Source organism: Capsicum annuum, chromosome 1 (assembly GCF_002878395.1).
Source record: "Capsicum annuum cultivar UCD-10X-F1 chromosome 1, UCD10Xv1.1, whole genome shotgun sequence".
NCBI lineage: Eukaryota > Viridiplantae > Streptophyta > Magnoliopsida > Solanales > Solanaceae > Capsicum > Capsicum annuum.
In genome coordinates, this window is record NC_061111.1 from 228,495,644 (window position 1) to 228,520,025 (window position 24,382).

Below are 24,382 nucleotides of genomic sequence, written 5' to 3' on the forward strand. Positions count from 1 at the left end.
TTGGAGCCAGATACTTATCTATTTCTATTTCGTCCCATAGGATGACTCCAGCTAAGTTGAGTGAGCCAAAGGCTCAGTTGCAAGATTTTTTGAGTAAGGGATTTATCCATCTGAGTGCCTCTCCATAGGGTTCTCCTATCTTGTTTATGAAGAAGAAGGATGGTAGTCTTCATATATGTATAGACTAAAATAATTGAACAAAGTTATGACTCATGATAAGTATGCTTTACCCCATATCGATGATTTATTTGACCAGTTGTAGGGTGCATCTATTTTTTTAAGATTAGTTTGAGGTTCGGGTATCATCAACCTAAGATTTAGCCTAATGATATTCCTAAGACTGCATTTCAAACTAGGTATGGGTACTATGAATTTCTTGTGATGTGTTTTGGGCTGACTAATGCTCCAGCTGCTTTTATGAGCTTGATGAATGAGATATTTAAACTCTACTTGGATTCTTTTGTGATTATCTTTAATGATGATATTCTTGTTTATTCTTTGAGTAAAGAGGAAAATGAAAAATATTTAATGATTATTTTGGGTTTGTTAGAAGAGAAAAAACTCTATGTAAAGTTTGCTAAGTGTGAATTCTAGTTTGCTTCTGTATTCCTTTTAGGGAATATAGTGTTGAAGAAAGGGTTAATGGTAGGTTTGTAGAGGATTGAAGTGGTTTTCAAGACCATCATATAGTGTATTGATATTATTGTAAGTTCTAACATTAGTCTAGAATAAATTTATGGTTATGGTTTGCTTCTTATGGAATCATCTATTGCAGTTACATTTTGTTACTTATGAGTGTCGGTTCGAGTTTAGCATTAGTCTATGACTGTGATTTGGGTATTCAAGTTTTGGTTATAGTTAAGAATTGGGCTAGGCTTACTTCATGGACAAAGGTTCATAGCTTTGTGTGTTTAGCAAGTTATTATCGCAGGTTCATGAAAGGGTTTGCTTCTATTACTATTCATATGATGCAATTGACTCAGAAGGATGTACCATTTATTTTTCCTGATGAGTGTGAGTAGAGCTTTCAAAAGCTCAAGACCTTGCTGACTACCATACCTATTCTTTCCTTGCCGGTAGAGGGTAGGGAATTTGTTATATATTATGATTTGTCAGGTGCTAGTTTAGGAGCTCTTTTGATGTAAGAAAGGAGTACAATTGCTTATGATTCAAGGAAATTGAATCCCAATGAGAAAAATTACACCACTCATGATTTAGAGTTAGCTGCTATGGTTTTTGCTCTTAAGATATTGAGGCAGTACTTGTATGGGGTTTGTTATGAAGTTTTTATTGATCACCATAGTTTAAAATATATGTTCATGTAAAGGGATTTGAATTTGAGATAGCGTAGGTGGATAGAGTTTCTTAAAGATTATGATATCACTATTCTATATCATTTGTGAAAGGCTAATATGGTAGCTGATGCATTGAGCAGAAAACCAACAATTATGGGTAGATTTGCTTACCTGAATGCTACTAGGCGTCTGTTGGCTAAAGAGATTTTGAATTTAGCTAACAAGTTTATTCAACTTGAGGTGACTGAGAGATGAGGATTCTAGCCAGTGTAGAGGAAAGGTTCACATTTCTTGATCAAATCAAGGCTAAAAAAATTTAAGGATGTTAAATTAAGCAAGATTCATGATTAGGATTTGCATGGGGAGGCCAAGGAGGCCATTCTTGATGGTGAGGGTGTATTGTGGATAAAAGGGCTAGTTTGTGTGCCCTGTATTGATGATTTGATTCCTACTGTTCTAGCAGAGGCTCATTGGTTGAAGTATTCCATACATCCTAGAGCAACTAAGATGTATTGTGATTTGAGGTAGCATTACTGGTGGGTTCAAATGAAGCATGATATAGTTGATTTTGTTGGTAAATGCTACAGTTGCCAGCAGAGAAAGTACAAGCAACAGAAGTCGAGTGATACTCTTTAGAGAATGCCCATTCCTGAATAGACATGTGAGAGAATAGGATTTCATCACTGGTCTTCCTAATACTTTGGAAAAGTATGATTCTATATGGTTTATTGTGGATTGGTTGACTAAATCTGCAAATTTCAATCTTGTTCAATTGTCTTATAATGAAAAAATATTGGCGAAAATTTATCTTAAGGAGATTGTTCGATTGCATAGGGTCCTAATTTCTATTATTTTGGATAGGGATACCTAATTTACCTCAATCTTTTTGAAGAAGTTGTATGAGGAGTTGGGCATAAGGTTGCACTAGTACAACTTTTCACCCTTAGACCGATAGGTAGTTTGAGCTACTGAGTCAGGTGTTGAAGGATATGCTTTGTGCATGTGTGATAGATTTTTGTGGTCATTGGAATCAGTTTCTATGCTTTGTGCTTGTGTGATGGGTTTATGTAGTCACTGGGATCAGTTTTTACCTTTTTTCGAATTTGTATATAATAACAGTTATCTTTCAAATATCGATATAACACTATTTGAGGCATTGAATGAGAGGAGGTATAGATCTCCCATTAGGTGTTTGATGTATTTGAGGTGAGACCATGGGGTACTGATCTATTGAGAGACTCATTGGATAAAGTTAGATTCATTTAGGAGAAACTTATAGCTATTCAAAGTAGGCAATAAGAGTATGCGGATCAGAAAGTTAGAGATATGCACTTTATGGAGGGTGAGCAATGTTTCTCAAGGTTTCACCCATGAAGGGTGACATGCATTTTCGGAAGCGAGGTAAGCTTATCCCTAGATATATTAGGCTATTTGAGATTTTTTTGTGTGTGGTGCCGGTGGCCTATAGGTTGGCATTACCTACGAGTTTGTCGGGAGTTCACTCTGTGTTTTATGTATCTATGCTAAAAAAGTTTCATAGTGATAGTAATTACATAATTCATTCGGATTCAGTGTTGTTAGATGAAAACCTTTCTTATAAAGAGGAACCTATTGCTATTGTTGATAGAGATGTTTGTATGTTGAGTACTAAGGAGATTATGTTTTTGAAGGTGCAGTGGAAGAATCATCCTATTGAGGATGCCATATGGGAGACCGAAGCGGACATGTGTAGCATGTATCCGTATCTTTTTGCTGATTTAGGTAATTTGTTGTTTCCCTTTCTTGCCTCTTGTATACTCATTCAGGGATGAATAGTTGTTTTGTTGGTATCTAATGTAACGACCCTCTCGGTCATTTATGAAATTTTATCCTCTTCCCTATTTTAGCTCTCTTCATAGTTTGGATACTTAACTTATTACTCACGGGGATGGGTTGTATAAATTTTTGAGATGTACACAAGTAATTTAAGTCATTAGTTGGATTATTGAGTTTTAATAAATTTAAGCTTGATAATGGTCAAATTTGGCCAAGATAACCCTAAATTAGTGTTTTAGTGATTCCAATAGGTTTGGAACATACTTTTTAGTCAATTTACCCATTTAATATATTTCTATGAGGTTCTGAATAAAACTTGAGAATTTATTAAATGTTTTGGGTACTTTGGATAATTAGTTAATTCATAATTTAATGGGTCAAAATCCTAATTTATTTACTTTTGTGGTCAGTAAAAGAAAGAATATAAGTAGCTAGGGTTTACCATAATACTGCCAGAAGCCCTTGTTTTTTGATATGCAGTTTTAAAGAAGGTCTCTCCTTTTAATACTTCGTAACTTCTTATTAGTGTGAATTTGATTTCTACTTCTTGAAATGCATAACTAATTCCCTGAAACGGTGTGGGGCTTAGTGAGGTTAGATAGTGACAAAATCATTTCTTACACCTTTGTGTTGCTTATAGAATTTAATATGTAATGAGAAGAAAATCTAATAATCAGTAATGATGACCAATCATTGGCCGATGTTGGTGATATAAGAGGTGAATTTAATATACATATAGTACGGTGCAGTGGAATGAAGAAAAATAGGTTTAAATTGGTTATTGTTACTCAAGTAATACATGGTGGCTATGAAAGGCTTAGTTAATCATTGGTAAACGATTTTGTGGCTATGTAATAATTAATTATTGAATAATAATGATGTAAACATTATCAAATATTATATTTCTCATGTAATTTCGGTACAGTTTCCTTCAAACATGTCCCCATTCGCGAATAATGTCCAAAAATTGACAACTACTATTTTTGTTTTCTTTTATTTTGTGTTTAGTTTTGGTTAAAAAATAACTGAATAATTATTAGATATAATGTGAGATTTAGTATTGATTGTCTAGAATTCTTTGGGTATGAATTCTTGATTTGGGGTAGACGAATGACTCCTTTTAGTTGAAATTTAAAGTACTAGCTTATATTTTTATGGGAGTTATATATTTGAACAAATTTTGACCACTCATAAGATTTACAGAAGGTCAAGTCCCTTGCATTTGGTTTCTTTGATTGATGTAGGTAACGGTTTAATTGGAGTTTAGACTCAATTTAATTTTGTGTATACTCCTAAATTGAATGCTTGTTGATTGATATTTTACATGCTTGAATTTGATGATACTTGGATTATTGAGATGTATATAAATAATTATTTAGAATTTACTTGATGGAATTATCTTATGACTTCAAGTGTACTTGTTAATTTAGCACTTCGTATTGTATCCTGAGATATAGTGTGAAGTTGATAAAACATATCTAATATGGTTATGGAGGATCGTGTACCACATCGGTAGGTATATGATATTGATATTACTTGTTTATGAAGGATCGGGTCCCACACTGGTATGAATATGATTTTGAATTTACTTGTTTATGGAGGAATGAGTACCACGCCGATGCGAATATGATATTGATATTACTGATTTATGGAGGATCGAGTACCACGCCGCTACGAATATGAAATTAATATTACTTGTTAATGGAGGATCGGGTACTACGTCGGTACGAATATGACATTGATATTACTTATGTAGGGAGTATCGGATATCATATCGATACGAATTTGATATTTATTTTGCATATTTATGGAGGATCGGGTACCGCATAGGCATAGTACATGAACATAGATTGTTCACTGTTGGTCACGACTAGTTGGGCAAAAATAAGTCCCTTAGCATGTATGTACATATTTGTGTTGAATTTGATAAGTTATATTAGTTATTAAGTAGATAATGAGATAATGGTGATCTGATTGCGAGGTTTAGAAGGATCTGGTTGGTACTTATGATATTTTTGTTGACTTTGTAGATGTTTACAGTATGCTTCATACTCTTGATGGTTATGTGGATTATTTGTATGCACTATTAGACATGTTATGGATGTATTGTTGATTCATTAAATACTTATTATGTGACGATGCCTATCTACTTGTTATTTGATTTATGTTGTGTACATGCTATTAAATTGAGTCGGCCTATGATAGCTACTATTACATAGTGGTTTCTACTGATACTAACCTGTACTCTTCTTTTGTTGAGTGCAGAAAGTGTTCCAGAGGTTCATACATGAGCTCACTCTAGATTTTGATAGTAAATCTCGATCCAAGGATTAGCACTCTGTCTTCAGGTTGCCATGGATTATCCTATTTGTTCTTGTCCATCTTTCGAGTAATGGAACATTCTTTATTTACTTTATTTTTTGATATCTATTTTAGACACGATCTTTTTTTAGAAGTTCTTATACGATGACTTTCGGGTCTTGGGCATTTTTTAAAGTAGTTTGTTTGATTTTTGCATTAATAATGGTTAGCTCTGGATTATTGTTATTAAGGTGGTCTTATGATAATGTTATTTTAATATTGACTAAGTTATTGGGTATTGGTTCGGTTTAGATGGTTCTCCCATAGGAAGAATTGTATAGGTGCCACTCATGGCCCTTTGGGTCAAGATAAAGTTGGTATAAAAGCCCTAGGTTTGTCGATCTTATCGTACAAGAACATGGCTAGTAGAGTCTTGTGGAATGATAAGGAGACGTTTTTACTTTTCTTCGAGAGGCAACTGGATACTAAGAAAATTCAAATTCTTTTTTCTTACGTGTTATTACTTGATTTCAATTGATATTTGGAGATTTCAATTGTTATCTTACTTCTTCCACTCTTATTCATAAAGATCGTAAGAACAAAAAAAAATAAAGCAAGAGTTGAGTTGCCTAAATAGGCTAATGAAACTGTAGTTTAGGGTAGAGGGCAGGCACGGGGTGGACAAGGAAGAGAAAAGAGAGCTGGACCCACATGCGGTAGAGCTCAAGTTGTGATACCAGCTAGAGAGAGGCTAGTATCTCCTCCCTCACATGGGAATACACTTAGGATGGTACAGGATAGAGTGATGCTAGTATTGAATTAGAGGACATCGGTACATGATGGGGTTGAACCCATTCAGGGAGGTGCAATTTCAATTTAGATGTCTTCAACTGTGATTCAGTAGGTTCTAAGTTTACTGAGTAGGTTAACAGGAGTATGGACTATGCCAACAACACCCACAGTCCAATATCAAGGGGTACAATATGCTGCTACTCTATCTCTTCGAATAAAAGAGGTGTCAGGATCAAAACTTTTTTCAAGACAGGTAGTGGGACCAGTGATCACAAAAGACGAGCTGAGTTGTTCTGTGTGTGGTTGAGAGGTATGGTGTAGAACTGGTTACTTTTTAGTTTCAGGGGATGCCCAGATATGGTGGAGAGTTTATGTAGAGTGTTGGGATGCTGGTTTGCCTCTATTGAATTAGACTTAATTTTACTCTGTTTTTTTAGACAAGTATGTTGCCCATCCTTTGAGAGACAGAAAAAGGGATAATTTCACTAATCTTAAGTAGGGGAATATGTTAGTTGTGGCCTATGAGGCCAAATTTCATTCATTATCTTGGTATGCACCTTATTTGTTAAAAACTGGAGGGGAGAGGATCTGTCTCTTTGTGAAGAGTTTGAATACAGGTCGCCATATTTTTGCACTTCAAATGACATTTTTAGATGGGTGTTTTTAAGAGATGTTTGATTTTGTCAAGAAGGTGGAGGGTGCAAGGTAAGAGGGTTATGATGAGATAGTAGAAAAGAAGGCCCACAGAGGAGGCAGTTTCAGTGGTTCTTATTTTAGGGGTTAAAGTTCACAGGGATACCCTGCCTTCCCTATTTAGTCATCGATGTAGGTGTCTATTGGGGGTCTATCAGGAGTTAGCCTGCCATTTTTAGACTTTGGTTGTTACCTCGTTTCATCTTCATAAGCTACATAATCTACCTTTGATCGTATATATTATGATTGTGATGGAGTTGATCACATTGGGAGGTTTTCTCCTAATGTGAGGCAATATGGTCAGTCTAGCCAGTAGTAGGCTCCTAGAACTCTAGTCCTAGTAGGTAGGAGAGGTGGTGGTAATGGTAGAGGTTATCCACATAGTGTTTGTAGTTGTCATTTGGCAGGTAGAGATGGTAATCAACTCCATCGATGTGGTTCTTATCTTGGCAGAGGAGACACTCAGATCGATGGTAGGGCTGTGACTGGGTGGCCACTATATTATTTGATCTTGACTCTAATTTTTCATACGTAACTGCTAATTTTATTGTGTGATTGTGCATGGTGTTTGATTTACTTGACTTTCCAATTTACGTGTCTACTGTTATTGGTGATTCTATTGTTCGTGATAAGGTTTATCATTCTTGTTCTGTAATGTTTATGGGATATTAATTTGGGAAGATTTAGTGATTCTAGACATCGTATATTTTAACATAATTTTGGGTATGAGTTGGTTGTCTTCGTATTATGCTAGATTGGACTGTCATGCTAAGACAGTGTCTGTGGCAATGTCAGGAATAGATAGACTTGAGTGGGAGGGTGATAATAGACTTGCTCCGATGAAACTTATTTTCTTTCTACGTGCGAAGAGGTTAATTGGGAGAGGTTGTTTGTCCTTCTTAGAACATATTTAGGATACTTCTACAGAGGTCCCATCTATTGAGTCAGTTCCTGTAGTGTACGAGTTCCAAGAGGTTTTTCCTGCAAATTTTTCTAGCGGATCATGACATTGATTTCTGTATTGATCTAGAGCCAGATACTTGTCCTATTTCAATTCCTTCCTATAGGATGGCTCTGACTGAGTTGAAGGAGCCAAAGGCTCAGTTGCAGGATTTTTTGAGTAACGGATTTTTCTATCTGAGTACCTCTCCATGGGGTGCTCCTATCTTGTTTATGAAGAACAAGGATAGTAGTCTTCATATGTGTATAGACTACAAGCAATTGAACAAATTTACGATCCATAATAAGTATCCTTTACCTCGTATCGATGATTTATTTGACCAGTTGTAGGGTGATCCATATTTTTTAAGATTGATTTGAGGTTCGGGTATTATCAGCCTAAGATTTGGCCTGATGATATTCCTAATACTGCATTTCAACCCAAGTATAGGTACTATGAGTTTCTTGTGATGTCTTTTAGGCTGACTAATGCTCCATCTGCTTTTATGAGCTTGATGAATGGGATGTTTAAACCCTACTTGGATTCTTTTGTGATTGTCTTTAATGATATATTCTTGTTTATTCTAAAAGTAAAGAGGAACATGAGAAACACTTAAGGATTATTTTGGGTTTGTTAAAAATGAAAATACTTTATATGAATTTTTCTAAGTGTGAATTCTAGTTTACTTCTGTATCTTTTTTGGGGCATGTGGTTTTGAAGAAATGGTGAATGGTACACCCACAGAAGATTGAAGTGGTTAAGAATTGGGTTAGGCCTGCTTCAGTGAAGGAGGTTCATAGCTTTGTGGATTTAGCAAGTTACTATCGTAGGTTCATGAAGAGGTTTGCTTCTATTGCTACTCATATGATGTGGTTGACTCTGAAAAATGTACCTTTTATTTGGTTTGATGAGTGTGATGAGAGCTTTCAAAGGCTCAACACCTTGCAGACTACCACTTCTATTCTTGCCTTGCCGGTAGAGGGTAGAGAATTTGTTATAAATTGTGATACCCCAGGTTCTGCTTTAGGAGATGATTTGATGCAAGGAAGGAATGTGATTGTTAATGATATAAGGAAATTGAATCCTAATAAGAAGTATTATACTACTCATGATTTGGAGTTAGCTGTTATGGTTTTTACTCTTTATATATGGAGGCATAACTTGAATGGGGTTTGTTGTGAAGTTTTCACTAATCACCACAGTTTACAGTAAATATTCATGTACAGCGATTTGAATTTGAGATAGCGTAGGTGGATAGAGTAGCTTAAAGATTATGATATCACTATTCTATATCATCCGCGGAAGGATAATATTATAGCTGATGCATTGAGTAGAAATCTGACAAGTATGGGTAGATTGGCTTACCTAAATGCTACAAGGCATCTATTGGCTAGAGAGCTTTAGACTCTACCTAATAAGTTTATTCAATTTGAGGTGACCAAAGATTAGGATTTCTAGCCAGTGTAGAGTCAAGGTCCATATTTCTTGATCCAATCAAGGATAAAAAATTTAAGTATGCCAAATTGAGCAAGATTCATGATATGGTTTTGCATTGTGAGGCCTAGGAGGTCATTCTTAATGGTGAGGGTGTGTTGTGGACAAAGGGGCTAGTTTGCGTGCCCCATGTTGATGATTTGATTCCTACTGTACTAGTTGAGGCTCATTGTTTGAAGTATTCCATACATCCTGGAGCAACTAAGATATATCGTGATCCGATGTAGTATTACGGGTCTGATCAAATGAAGCATGATATAGTTGATTTTGTTTCTAAATGCCAGAGTTTCCTATAGATAAAGTACGAGCAACAGAAGTCGACTTATATTCTTCAGAGAATGCCCATTCCTGAATAGAAATGGGAGAGGATAGTTATAGATTTTGTTGTTGGTCTTCCTAAGACTTTGGAAAATTATGATTCTATATGGGTTATTGTGGATAGGTTGAAGAAATCTACACATTTCATTCTGGTTCAGGTGACTTATAATGCAAAAAATTTGGCCAAGATTTATCTTAAGTAGATTGTTAGTCTACATGGGGTCCCGATTTCTATTATTTTGGATAGGGATACTCAATTTACCTCTATCTTTTGGAAGAAGTTACATGAGGAGTTGGGTACAAGGTATGACCTTAGTACAACTTTTCACCCTCAGACCGATAGTTAGTCCGAGCGAACGAGTCAGATGTTGGAGGATATGCTTCTTTCATGTGTGTTGGATTATGGTGGTCGTTGGAATCAGTTTCTCTGCTTTGTGCATGTATGATGGATTTTGGTGGTCATTTGGATAAGTTTCTACCTTTTTCTGAATTTGTATATAATAACAGTTATCATTCGAGTATCTATATGATACCATTTAAGGCTTTGTATGGGAGGAGGTGTAGGTTTCCCATTGGGTGGTTTGATGCATTTGAGGTGAGACCACGGGGTACTGATCTATTGAGAGAATCATTGGAGAAGGTTAGATTCATATAGGAGAAACTTATAGAGGCTTAAAGTAGGCAAAAGGAGTATGCGGATTGGAAAGTTAGAAATATGCACTTTATGGAGGGTGAGCAATTATTGCTCAAGGTTACACCCATGAAGGGTGTCATGTATTTTGGGAAGTGAGGTAAGCTTATCCCTTGATATATTGGTCTATTTGAGATTCTTCGGCGTGTGGGGCTGGTGGCCTATAGGTTGGCATTGCCTCTGAGTTTGTTGGGAGTTTACCCTGTGTCTCATGTATCTATGCTAAAGAAGTTTCATGGTGATGGTATTTACATAATTCATTGGGATTCAGTGTCGTTAGATGAAAATCTCTCGTATAAAATGGAACCTGTTGCTATTCTTGATAGAGACGTTTGTATGTTGAGGACTAAGGAAATTATGTTTGTGAAGGTACAATGGAAGAACGGTCCTATTGAGGATGCCACATGGAAGACTAAAGCAGACATGTGTACCAAGTATCCGCATCTCTTTGCTGATTCAGGTAATTTTTTGTTCCCCTTCTTGTCTCTTGTTTGCTTGTTCAGGGACAAATTGTTGTTTAATTGGTATCTATTGTAATGACCCTCTCAGTCGTTTGTGAAATTTTCTCCTCTTCCTTATTTTAGCTATCTCCATAGTTTGTATACATGACTTATTTATTCACGGGGATGGGTAGAATAAATTTTTGAGATGTATGGAAATGATTTAAGTCATTAGTTGAATTGTTGAGTTTTAATAAATTTAAGCTTGATAATGGTCAAATTTGGCCAAGATAACCCTGAATTAGTGTTTTAGTGATTCCAATAGGTTTTGAACATACTTTTTAGTCAATTTACCTATTTAATATATTTCTATGAGGTTCTGAATAAAACTTGAGAATTTATTAGATGTTTCGGGTAATTTGGATAATTAGTTAATTCATAACTTAATGGGTCAAAATCCTAATTTATTTACTTTTGTGGTCAATAAAAGAAAGAATATAAGTGTCTAGGGTTTACCATAATACTGCTAGAAGATCTTGTTTTTTTAATCTTCAGATTTGAAGAAGGTCTCTCGTTTAAGACTTAGGTAAATTCTTACTGGTGTGATTTTTATTTTCACTTCTCCATATGCATAACTAATTACCTGAGATGGTGGGGAGTTCAGTGAGGTTAGATAGTGACAGAATCGTTGGTTACACCTTTGTTGTGTTATAAAATTTATTATGTAATGAGAAGACAATCTCATAATGCAGTAATGATGATCAATCATTGCCCAGTAAAGAAAAATAGGTTTATTGGTTATTGTTACTCAAGTAATACATGGTGCCTGTGTAAGGATTAGTTAATCATTGGTAAACGATTTTGTGACAATGTAATAATTAATCATTGAATAATAATGATGTAAAGATCATCAAATATTATAATTCTCATGTAATTTAGGCACAGTTTCCTTCAAACCTGTCCCCATTCACGCATAATGTCCAAAAATTGGCAACTACTATTTTTGTTTTCTTTCATTTCATGTTCAGTTTTGGTTCAAAAATAACTTAATAATTATTAGATATAATGTGACATTTAGGATTGATGGTCTAGGATTCTTTGGGTAAGAATTCTTGATTAGGGGTAGAAGAATGACTCCTTTTAGTTGAAATTTAACGTATTAGCTTATATTTTTATGGGGGTTATATTTTTGAACAGATTTTGACCACTCGTAAGCTTCACGGAAGAGAAAGTCCCTTGTATTTGGTTTCTTCGGTTGAGGTCGGTTACGGTTTAATTAGAGTTTAGACTCGATTTAATTTTGTGTATGCTCCTAAATTGGATGCTTGTTGATTGGTATTAAGATATGCTTGAATTTGATGATACTTGGGATTGTTGTGACGTGTATAAAAAATTATTTAGAATTTACTTGATGGAATTGTCTAATGACTTTTTGTGTACTTGTAAACTTAGCACACCGTATTGTATCCTGAGATGTAGTGTGAAGTTAATAAAACATACGTAATATGTTTATGGCGGATCGGGTACCACACCAGTATGAATATGATATTGATATTACTTGGTTATGGAGGATTGGGTACCATGCTGGTGTGAATATGATATTGATATTACTTGCTTATAGAGGATCGGGTACCACACCGGTACGAATATGATATTGATATTATTTGCTTATGGAGAATCGGGTACCGCACCGGTATGAATATAATATATACAATATTTATTCATGGAGGATCGGGTACCACGCTGGTATGAATATAATATTTATATTACTTATTTATGGAGGATCGGGTACCACTCCGATACGGTACATAAACATAGATTGTTCCCTGCAGGTCATGACTAGTTGGGGAAAATAAGTCCCTTGGCCTGCATGTACATATTTGTGTTGAATTTGAGAGGTTGTATGAACTATTAAGAAGATAAAGAAAGAGATAATGATATCCAAATTGCGAGGTTTATGACACGAACCGAACCAGGGCCTTGTCATAATGGGCATCTTAGGCCCAACAAGGTTCGAAGACCACCCTAGTTCCCCTGTCAACCAACAAAGCATACACCCTGAGTCAGATGAATTTTAAGCATATAACAAGATAGTGTCTAACAGCACTACAATTCTGGGATAGGTTCACAACCGTAACCAACCCAACCGAGTTCGACCATAGCAATACCAAACCATGCAACCATAGCCAAATTGTAATAACAACCAGGTCCATAACCAAACCATTCCATAACATAATAAGAAAGTATGAAACAATCATAAATTTAGTCATACAGTATCAGCCCCAATACCAATGCCAATACCAAGGATGGAACCACTACTAACACTGCTCATACAAACCTATAGCAGTTCTACAAAGCCTTTATCCGAAAGTAAAATAATATCCGATTGGGACATGCCCCCGAACATAGCCAAAACTAATGTCCAAAACTAAACCAATAAAAAATATAAGAATCCAAAATGAAAAATGAATCCTTCCAAAGTATGAAAGCTCACAACTTCTAGTTAGTACAAGTTGTATCCGAATTCCAAGTCTACCATGCCGGAGATGTTGTATAAACAACACCTGAATCACGTGGGAATATAGAGTCGAAGACAGTTAGTGGTTAGAGCTATGATGTAACACAAGGGTAAGGATAAAATAGTGCCAACAGTTCCAAAACCAATCAATCAATACACATAACCAATGCATACACACACATACACACATATATGTATAGATGTACCATGTCGGGATAGGGAACAAGATTAGCATGAACTTTTGAAACCATTAACTTGGGCTATGTAGCACGTCCATCCTAGAATAAGGCACCCATGGGCTATATGGGCCTAACTCTACCCTATCTGGAAGGGCCCCAGTACGTATATCCACATAAACTAGAGAATATCCATAATCGTAATGCCTATATGAGGGACTAACCTCCCATTTATAGATTCATTTGGGGGACTCAAACCACCCTTTCATAAGACACCCGCACCGTCTAGTGAGATTTTCAGTGTTAGTCCTTTTGACTCTACTTTAACAGTCTATCTATACATCTCGCCATCAAGCCCAATATAAAATCATCATTCCACATACACAACCAATGAGTTAATTAATTTCCAAAGGTATTATGTTGGTATTGTCATAACAACACTTCTTACAACATATGCCATTATCATTATCAATCAATTAATAACTCGATTTACTTTGGGACTCAAACCCATCGTCTAACAAAGATACTTGTTCAATCCAAAGTTTAGGGACTCAAACCCAATGTCTAACAATGACATAATTCAAGTTAATGTTTAGGGACTCTAAACTATTTAGTAATTTAAACCACCAAAGTTACCATTTAGTTCATTACATGGCCAATGGCCCAGCCGTACCTTGGACAGAAACCAATCCAACCCCTCAACCAACATTGGTTAGAATACGACCAAGACCATACCAATTGTAACCCATCATACGAATAGTACCCCCTAGTCGTATGATGTCCAGAAACCAAAAATTCAAGAAATTTTATAAGGATCAAAAGTCGGTGTATTTCAATCTCCCCTACTTAGATAATTCATCCTCGAATTACGTACAAGATTGCACTAGCACCATTTAAACCTCCAAACGTCTCTACTCTTACCTGTAAGATAGGAAACAAAGATGCAAGGACTCAACCTTTCTTTTGACAAACTCAGAAAATAAAGATGCAAGGAAATCAATATTTCCCTTAACAAAATCAAAAAATAAATATGTGTTCAAGAACACATACCTTCCACAAGAATATCCGAAGCAAAAAACAGATGCGGATACTTGGATGTCATGTCATCATATGCTTTCTAAGTAGATTCTTCCACCTTGTGGTTCTGTGTTAGAACCTTAACTGAAGCTACATGCTTGGTCTACAACCAACTAACCTACCGGTCTAAAACCTCAGCCGAAACTACTTCATAAGACAAAGAATTTGAAATATCCAATCCTTAAAACGGAATAACCAAATAATGATCACCCACACATTTCCTCAACATAGAAACATGGAAAATCGAATGAATGAAGGTTAAGCTAGATGGCAACTCCAATTCATAAGCAACATTGCCAACTCTCTTAAATATCAAGTAGGGACCAACATATCGAGGACTTAACTTCCCCTTCTTACCAAACTACACTATTTTCTTCATAAGAGACACTTCAAGAATACCTAATCACCTATATTGAACCCCAAATCCCTACATCTCATGTCCGTATAGGACTTTTGGAGACTTTGAGCATCTTTAAATCTATCACAAATCACCTTAACTTTTTCTAAATCTTGATGAAAGAAATTAGGGCCAAACAACGTACCCTCACCAGCTTCATACCACCCAATAGGAGAATGACATCTCCTACTATACAATGCCTCAAAAAGAGCGATATTGATGCCAGAATGATAACAGTTATTATAAACATGCACAACCAACAATAAATGGTCAAACCAATTACCTCCATAATCAATCACACAGGTATGGAGCATATCTTCTAATGGTCAAACCAATTACCTCCAAATCGATCATACATGCATGGAGCATATCTTTTAATGTCTGAATGGTCCTCTCCACTTGTCCATCCGACTGTGGGTGGAAACCGGTACTAAGGCACACCTTAGTGCCCAAACCTTTTTGAAATTACTTTTAAAAATGAGATGAGAACGGGGTACCATGATCCAAGATGATGGAAAAAAGAGCACCATGCAATTTCACAATCTCCTAAAGATATAACTTAGCATAATCCTCTACAGAAAAACTAGTCCTCACTAGCAAGAAGTGAGCGGAGTTAGTCAATCTATCCACGATAACCTAAATCAAGTCACATTGATTTTGAGACCGAGGAGGACCGATAATAAAATACATATTAATCACTTCCCACTTCCATTTGGGCTACTTAATCTCTTGTACATGCCACCGGGTCTAAAGTGCTAAACTTTTACTTCTTGGCACACTAATCATCTAGCCACATAATTAGCCACGTCTCGCTTCATATTGTTCCACCAAACGAACTCCTTAATATCATGATACATTTTGGTAGAACCAGGATGAATAGCATAACGAGATTCATGAGCTTCATCCAAAATTCTTTCCCTTAATCCATCGACATTGGGAACACATAACTTGCCTTAGTATCTCAAGATACCATCACCGTCGTTCATAAAATCAACAACCTTTTGCTGTCCCACACTACTCTGAATCTTTATTAAATCAAAATCTAACTTTTACTTTTCCTTTATCTCAACAACAAGACAAGACTGGGATACTAGATGCACAAACACACCTCCATTCTCAAAGTCCATGAGTCGAACTCTAAGACTAGCCAAATGGTGAATGTCCTTCACCAACTCCCGCTTTCCCTTAAAAAATGAGCTAGACTCTGCATGGATAATCTGCTAAGATCATCACAAACTACGTTAGCCTTACTTAGATGGTAGTGAAGAATCATATCATAGTCCCTAAGAACCTCAAGACACCTCCTTTGACTGAGATTTAACTCTCTCAAAGTGAACACATACTTGAGGCTCTTATGATTAGAGAAAATATCAATATGAACACCATAGAGATAGTGATGAAATATTTTCAAAGAAAAACCTATGACTATAGACTCCAAGTCATGAGTAGGGTAGTTCTTCTCATGAACCCTTAATTGCCTTGAAGCATTATCCACCACCCTTCCATGTTGTATCAATGCATAACCCAAACCAATACGAGAAGCATCATAATACACTACAAAGTTATAAAGCCTTGGGCTAGGTCAAAATTAGAGTTGAAGTCAACTTGTTATTCAACTTCTCAAAACTACCCTCACACACGTCCAACCACAAGAACTTGACCTTCTTCTTGGTCAACCGTGTCAATAGGGAAGCTATAGTTAAGGAACCTTCCACAAATCTCCTATATTTACTAGCTAAACCCAAGAAGCTCCGAATATTGGTTGGAATCGCAGGTCTAGGCCACTTCTTCACCACAACAACCTTTTCAAGATCTACCATAATCCTTATACTAGAGATAACATAACTAAAAAGAGTCACAAGCTTCAACAAAAACTCACACTTGGAGACTTGGTGTACAAACGTTGATCTTTAAAAGTCTGAAACACTACACAGAGGTGATCGACATGATTCGCCTCGCTCTTAGAATAAACCAAGATGTCATCGATGATGACAATAATGAACAAGTCCAGAAACTGATGGAAGACCCTATTCATCAAGTCCATAAATGCTACTGGAGCGTTAGTCAACCCAAAAGATATAACTAGGAACTCTAGTAACTATACCAGGTTCTGAAGATAGTCTTAGAGATATCCACTTCCCTAATATTAAGCTAATGATAACATAAACTAAGATAAATATTAGAGAAATATTTCATACCTTGTAGTTGATCAAACAAATCATCGTTCCTAGGAAGAGGATACTTATTTATTATGGTCACCTTATTTAACTAACGATAGTCGATGCATATACGAAGGGAACAATCTTTCCTATGCACGAACAACACTGAAGTACCCCAAAGAGACACACTAGGATGAATAAAATCTTTGTCTAAGAGATCCTTAAGTTTCTCCTTAAGCTCTTTACACTCAGCCGGAGCCATTCTATTTGGCATAATGGAAATTAGATGAGTGTTCTGAACAAGATCAATCCCAAAGTCAATTTCCCTATCGGGAGGAACACCAGGAAGATCATCGGGGAAAAACTAGGGAAACTCATTAACCACAGGGACAGATTCTAAAGAAGGACCTGCTAAGTTAGAATCTTTAACTCAAACCAAATAATACAAACACTCTTTAGAAATCAACTTTCGTGCTCTAAGATATGAGATGAACCTCCCCTTAGGCACAAGAGAACCCGCTTCCCTTACAATGACTGGCTCATTAGGGAATTTAAAAATGACCTTACGGGTCTAAAAATCTAAGGAAGCATAACATGAATATAACTAATCCATCCCCAATATGACATAAAAGTCAACTATATATACTAGAGTTTCTCTACCACTAAAACATACCACACACCCTCTATAAACTCTTTTAACAATAATAATGTCACCAACTAGGATAGATATTGAAAAGGGATCAAAAGAGATTCAAGACTAAAACAAAAATATATAGCCACAAACGGGGTCAAATAAGCAAGAGTAGACCTTGGATCAAGTAAAAAATGCACATCACGAGAGAAAAATTTCAACGTACCAGTCACTACATCAGGAGATGCCTCAAAATCCTGATAAAATACAAGAGCATACAATCGATTTTAGCTAGTACCAGTACTGGAAGTAGAAACATATACAGATGTAGCACCCTTTGGTGCAAAAAAAGATGAAGAAGCCATAAGAGACTTACTTGACCCAGAAGCCATCCTATCACAACAATCACGCTGCATGTGACCAATCTGACAATAGTAAAAACCCATGTTCTTCCCGTCCTCGCAAAACTCACAGTGTAAATGCCCATAAAATCTATAAGGTGGGTGGGATATTGTTGACCGAGCCCCACTAGCCTGAGATCGGGCACCCTATGCTTGGAACTTACAATCATACTAAGATCGTACCACCTAAAGGTTTTTGATAAGGAACACTAGCTGTTGAGAAGGAACTAGAGCTCCCTCACTTTTTTTAGCCACTTACCTCCATCTCTACCACTCTATTTAGAGGGCCTAAACTTTTTCCCCAGCCTCTACCTAAATTCAGATTGCTTCCTTTTCTTCTCCTCCATTTATTGCATGTACAGAACCAATCTAAAAATATCTATGTCCTTGATTATCAAGGTAGCCTTGCTCTTAAGGATCAACTACTGTGATAACCCAAAGCAAATTTATGCATCCTAGCGCTCATATAGGACACTATCTCCAGAGCATACTAAGACAGTTAATGAGACTTCAAGGCATACTCCTTGACATATATCCTCTCTTGCCTTAGATTTGTAAATTCCTCCACTTTTGTTTCCCTCAACTCTTGAGGAACGAAGCTGTCCAAGAAGGCACTAAAAAGTCATCCCATAATACAAAGTCAACACTATCAGCCCCTACATTATTCATACTTATCATACCATTGGTGTGGCACGTATTTCAACTGGTAGGTGAAAAACTCCATGCCTTCTACCTAAGTAACATGCATAATACAAAGAATATTCTTTATCTCGGCAATAAAGGCTTAAGGATCCTCCTCAACCATTGAACCTGTAAACATAGAAAGATTTAACCTGATGAATTGGCCAACCCTTGTGGCCTCAGATGATTGAGTAGCCAAAACACCACACGCCAACTAAGAAGCTACCAAATGAGTCAATAAGTTGATGAAGCAAAAGAACTTAACATTAATGGCCTCCCCTTAAGGTGACTGAGCAGGATCAGTGGGTGCAGGTGGAACCCCACAAGGATAAAAGATACAGCGACCCTTGCCTTAGTTTGGATTCAGAAGTTGGACGAGCTTTGTCCACATTTTCCTTAGGTAGGACAGATAAATTTTTATGTGCTCCAAATCTTCTCGAAGGCATGATCTGAAAGATAAGCAAATGGAATTTAGAATAATTCGAGACCTTAGACTCTATAGCTTGAAATAACACAACAAGAAAGTGGAATATTCCAAAATGCCTTATGCCTCTCCATAAAAAGTATAGCGCGCTACTCACCTGTCAGACCACGAACCTAAGGCTCTGATACAATTTTGACATTACCCAAATTAGGGCCTTGTTGTAATGGGCATCTTAGGCCTAACAAAGATCAGAGACCATATGTTTCCCCTGTCAACCAACCAAGCATACACCCTGAGTTGAATGAATTTAGAGCGTATAATAAGATAGCGTGTCTAACAACACTATAACTCTAGGATTGGTTCACGATCGTGACCAACACAATCGAGTTTGATTGTACCAATACCAAACAAAACAACTATAACCAAATTGTAATAACAACCAAGTCCATAACCAAACCATTCCATAACATAATAAGAAAGGATAGAACAATCCTAAGTACAGTCATACAGTATCATCCCCAATACCAATGCCAATACTAAGGATGGAACCACTACCAACACCACCTATACCAACCCATGGCAGTTCCACAAAGCCTCTATTAGAAAGTAAAATAATATCCAATTGGGACATACCCCCGACCATGGCCAAAACTGATGTCTAAAACTAAACCAATGAAAAACATAAGAATCCATAATGAGAAATAGATCATTCTGAAGTATGAAAGCTCGCCACTTCAAGTTAGCACAAGCTATATCAGAAGTCCAAGTCTACTGAGATGTAGTTTGACCAACACCTGTATTACGTGGGGATATAGCCTTGAAGATGGTTAACAATTGGAGCTCTAACATATAACTCAAGGATAAGGATAAAATAGTGCTAACAGTTCCAAACCCAATCAATCAATGCATATGTGTATAATATATATATATATATATATATATATATATATATATATATATATATGGATGTACCATGCCGAGATAAGGAACAAGATTAGCATGAACTTTTAAAAGTATTAACCTAGCGTGTGTAGCATGTTCATCCTAGAATAAAGCACCTATGAGTTATATTAGAACAACTCTCCCTATCTGCAAGGGCCTAAGTACGTGCAGCTATACGAACTAGAGAATATCCATAATTATAATGCCTATATGGTAGACTTAAACCTTATAACATAATAAAGGTGAAATGAGCACAAACACATGTAGTAAAGGGGACTCAAACCTCCCATTTATAGATTCATAAAGGGGACTCAAACACCCTGTCATAAGACACCCATACCGGCTAGCATAGTTTCCAGTTTTAGTCCTATGGACTCCACTTTCAAGGTTCGACTACACATTTCGCCATTAAGCCCAATTTAAAACTGTCATTTAACATACACAACCAATGAAATAATTACTTGCCAAAGGTATTACATTGGGATTATCATACTAACACTGCTTACATGTACTACATATGCCATTCTCACTATCAATAAATTAATCATTAATTTACTTTAGAACTAAAACCCATCGTCTAACAAAGACACTTGATCAATCCAAAGTTTAGGGACTCAAACCTAATGTCTAAAAATGACATAATTCAAGTAAATGTTTAGGGACTCAAACCTATTTAGTAGTTTAAACCACCAAGGTTACCATTTAGTACATTACATGACCAACAAGGCCTTCACAACCCTTTACCAACCATTCATAATCATTAGACCTAGACATTAGTTCAAAACAGCCTTGTCATGTGGCTAGTTCATCCTTATATGCATTTTTGCAAACACATTGAGGGCATGCATTTACCAAGACCGAAACCAAAATATAAACCATTCAATTTAGGTTAACCCATGAACCAATTATTAAATCGCGATTACCAAGCACCAATATATGCAATACATTACCAAAATCATGCATAGCATAATTTAAACCAAGAGTAAACAATATTCAACAATATGCATCAAAACCCTCAACATTGGTTTTCAAAAGAACCATTTATAAATAATAATCAAGTATTAAAACACATGAAATTTATAAACTAACAATGAGGGAAGAGTCACATGCCTCATACAAGATGATTTATGAAATGAATTTGAACCCTTTAGCTTCTAGATGAGCACTTATAGAAACCCTAGCCTCCAATCTCCAAGAGTAAGTTAGAAAGTGTTTTTTGAGTGTTTAATCTTTCAATAATGAATTATGAGAGGCCACAGCATGTATTAAGATATAGGGAATTAACAATTTTGGGGTCAGAAATGTCCAGATTACCCCTAACTTAACTGCTTAAAATTCTCGTTAGATTATATGACTACCCCACATGATCTATACCCTATTGTACGAGTGGTACCCACCGCTCGTATCCCAACCGACACCTAAACCCCCACATTGACTCACATACGACTCTCAAGGATATTTCAGTTTAGAAGGATCTGGTTATTACTTATGGTATTATTGTTGACTTTATGGATGTTTACAGTATGTTGATGGTTATGTGGCTTGTTTGTAAGCACTATTTGAACTATTATTGATGTATTATTGATTAATTGAATACTTGTTATGTGACGGTGCTTGACTACTTGTTATTTGATTTACATTATGTACATGCTATTAAATTTAGTTGGCCTATGAAACCTACTAGTACATAGCGATTTGTATTGATACTACCCTATACTCTTCTTTTGTTGAGTGCAGAAAGTGTTCCGGTGGCTCAAACATGAGCTCACCTCTAGAGTTGATAGCAGGTCAAAATCCAAGGGTTAGCACTCTATCTTCAGGCTTTCATAGATCATCCTATTTATTATTGTCCATCTTTCGGGCAATGGAACATTCTTTTTTTTACTTTATTTTTGGATATCTCTTTTAGACATGATCTTTGTTTAGAAGGTCTTGTACGATGACTTTCGGATCTTGGGTCTTTTGTTAAGTAGTTTTTTTTTAATTTTGAAATTAATAATGATTCTCTCTGGATTATTAATATTAAGGTGGTCTTATGATAATATCGTTTTAATATTAACTAATTTATTGGGTAATGGTTAGGTTTAGATGGTTCTACCATAGGAAAAATTATGTGGGTGCCACTCATAGCCATTTGGGTCATGACAATAATATAGGCCTAGGGGCTAGAGAGTATTGTTTGGAGGAAGAATTTGTGAGACACAAGTGTTACGGTGTTACTTTTGTGAATCCATATTTATTCTGAGTGAATTATGTGAGGTTGTCTCTCTTAAAATTTGATACTCTCTTTTATATAGTGGATTATTTAACTCCTTTTGTAGATGGAGGTCTACTGGACCTAACTACAATAAATTATCGTGTCTTTTTTGCCATATTTTTCATTTGTCTTCTTTTTTAGGCATCTTTTGAAATTTGCTCAGCTAACTTCCATATTGAAGAACTAAATAAGGTGCCCATCATCTTTGGGACTTAGTCATCATCTTTGGGACTTAGTCCCAAACTAACGTATGCAGTATAAAACTAAAAGTAAAAATCTCATAAAGTAAATAAACAGTGAATACAATATGTTCTACATGGAAACTTCTTACTCAAGGGAGAAAAACCATGACCTACCATGCAGGATTTCAAACAGATTCACTAGATTCAAGCAACCTTGAATACAATGTCCCTAACTTAAGGATTAACCTCTTAATTCTTGACCTTTCAATAACTCTATTACCATAACTTCAGTGCAATAACTCTATTGCCCACAAACCTAGCTACCTTAAACTAAATCAAAACAAGCTAACTCTAACTTCTATGTCAACTAACTCTAGATGAAACTTTTAACAATGAGAACTTACTAACAAAGAACCTACTATTAATAAACAAGAGCAATAGGAAATGTTTACAAAAACAAACAAAGACTAAAATACAACAAGATTTGGAGACACAAGAGATGACTAAGAAGGTTCCTGTTGTAAGTGAGGCTTTGAATCTTTGAGATTCAATAAGAATATTGATGTTGTTTGAATATGGAAGCTTGGTTTTCTTATTGTAACATGAGAAAATATAAAAAGCAAGAAAATACGAGATGTTTTTGAATGGTTGGAGAAAAAAGGTGTTGGAGTCTTGCCACCAACACCCTACCCAAATCGTACTTTTCTAGTTGTAATGTTGACCAAGTGATAGTGATGTGAACGTGATCAACTTGGTTCCTAAGTAGTTGTGTCTTTGTCATCAATTTATCTTTAGAAGTAGGTCCAAGTTGATAGTTTTTCAATTATTAAAACTAAGGACGTAATAATTTCTCCCATTTGATGATGACAAACCCATACTTAATCGTAAACATTCATAATTTGTTCCCCATATCATTGATATCATCCCCATGATTTCCGCCTTCCTATGACACCCAATATTTTGACACTCTCTCTATGTGAGGACCTGATCCTAACATCAACAAATATCAACAAACATCAACAAACAACTGCACCTCATCTTTCCTCTTTTGGCATTATCAAGGAGATAAAATAGTAAATTAAGTGAAGAAGAAAAGGTAAGAGAGGTGATATCAGCAAAACACAATTCATTAATTATTCATTCAGATAACATCATACATCATTCAAAAATAAAAACATTTGAAAACTAAGCGCAGGCAGTGCTAGATAATAGAGTAAAAAAACTGATGACAAGGTGTAATGAGACTAAGGAGAGAGGACACACAACAAGGACTGGGTTGGACAGAGATTTAGGCTAAGGGACTAAAACGTGCGTGGGGTAAATAAGGAAGGAGAAAACTGATTCTCTCATTCTCATGTTCATTATTTGTCAAAAGTGATTCAGTTAAATCCTCAACCTTGGCTTCCAGTTGTTTGACCTTATCTCGTAGAAACTCATTCTCAGTGTGAAGACCCTTAGTCTAATTTGGTTCCTCATCACCACCTTTTACATGTGCAACTTTTAACATAGAAATATCAACATGATATGCACTTCTATCAAATTAGCAACCACAGATTTGGACTTCAGACCACTACTTTTAGGAATACACTCATTGTCCTCCAAAATGGACATAGTAAATACTTGCTTAACTAATCCATCTTTCCCAGGCCATTATTCAACATAAAAGTATACAAATATCCTATTCAACCAGAAACCATAAGCTAACACATATTTTCCATCCCTAGTAGTTAAGTCCTTGTACATGTGTTCAATGATAAC

General features: G+C 36.0%; 1 protein-coding gene across 1 annotated transcript; it reads left to right on the forward strand.

The window, feature by feature from the left end:
* Positions 1-2,644: 2,644 nt before the first annotated feature.
* On the forward strand, positions 2,645-8,186 carry LOC124898875. Its single transcript, XM_047412968.1, has 4 exons — positions 2,645-2,696; positions 2,868-3,056; positions 7,692-7,781; positions 7,894-8,186. Exons 1-4 carry the CDS (start codon positions 2,645-2,647, stop codon positions 8,184-8,186), a joined length of 624 nt encoding a protein of 207 aa, XP_047268924.1.
* The last annotated feature ends 16,196 nt before the right edge of the window (positions 8,187-24,382 follow it).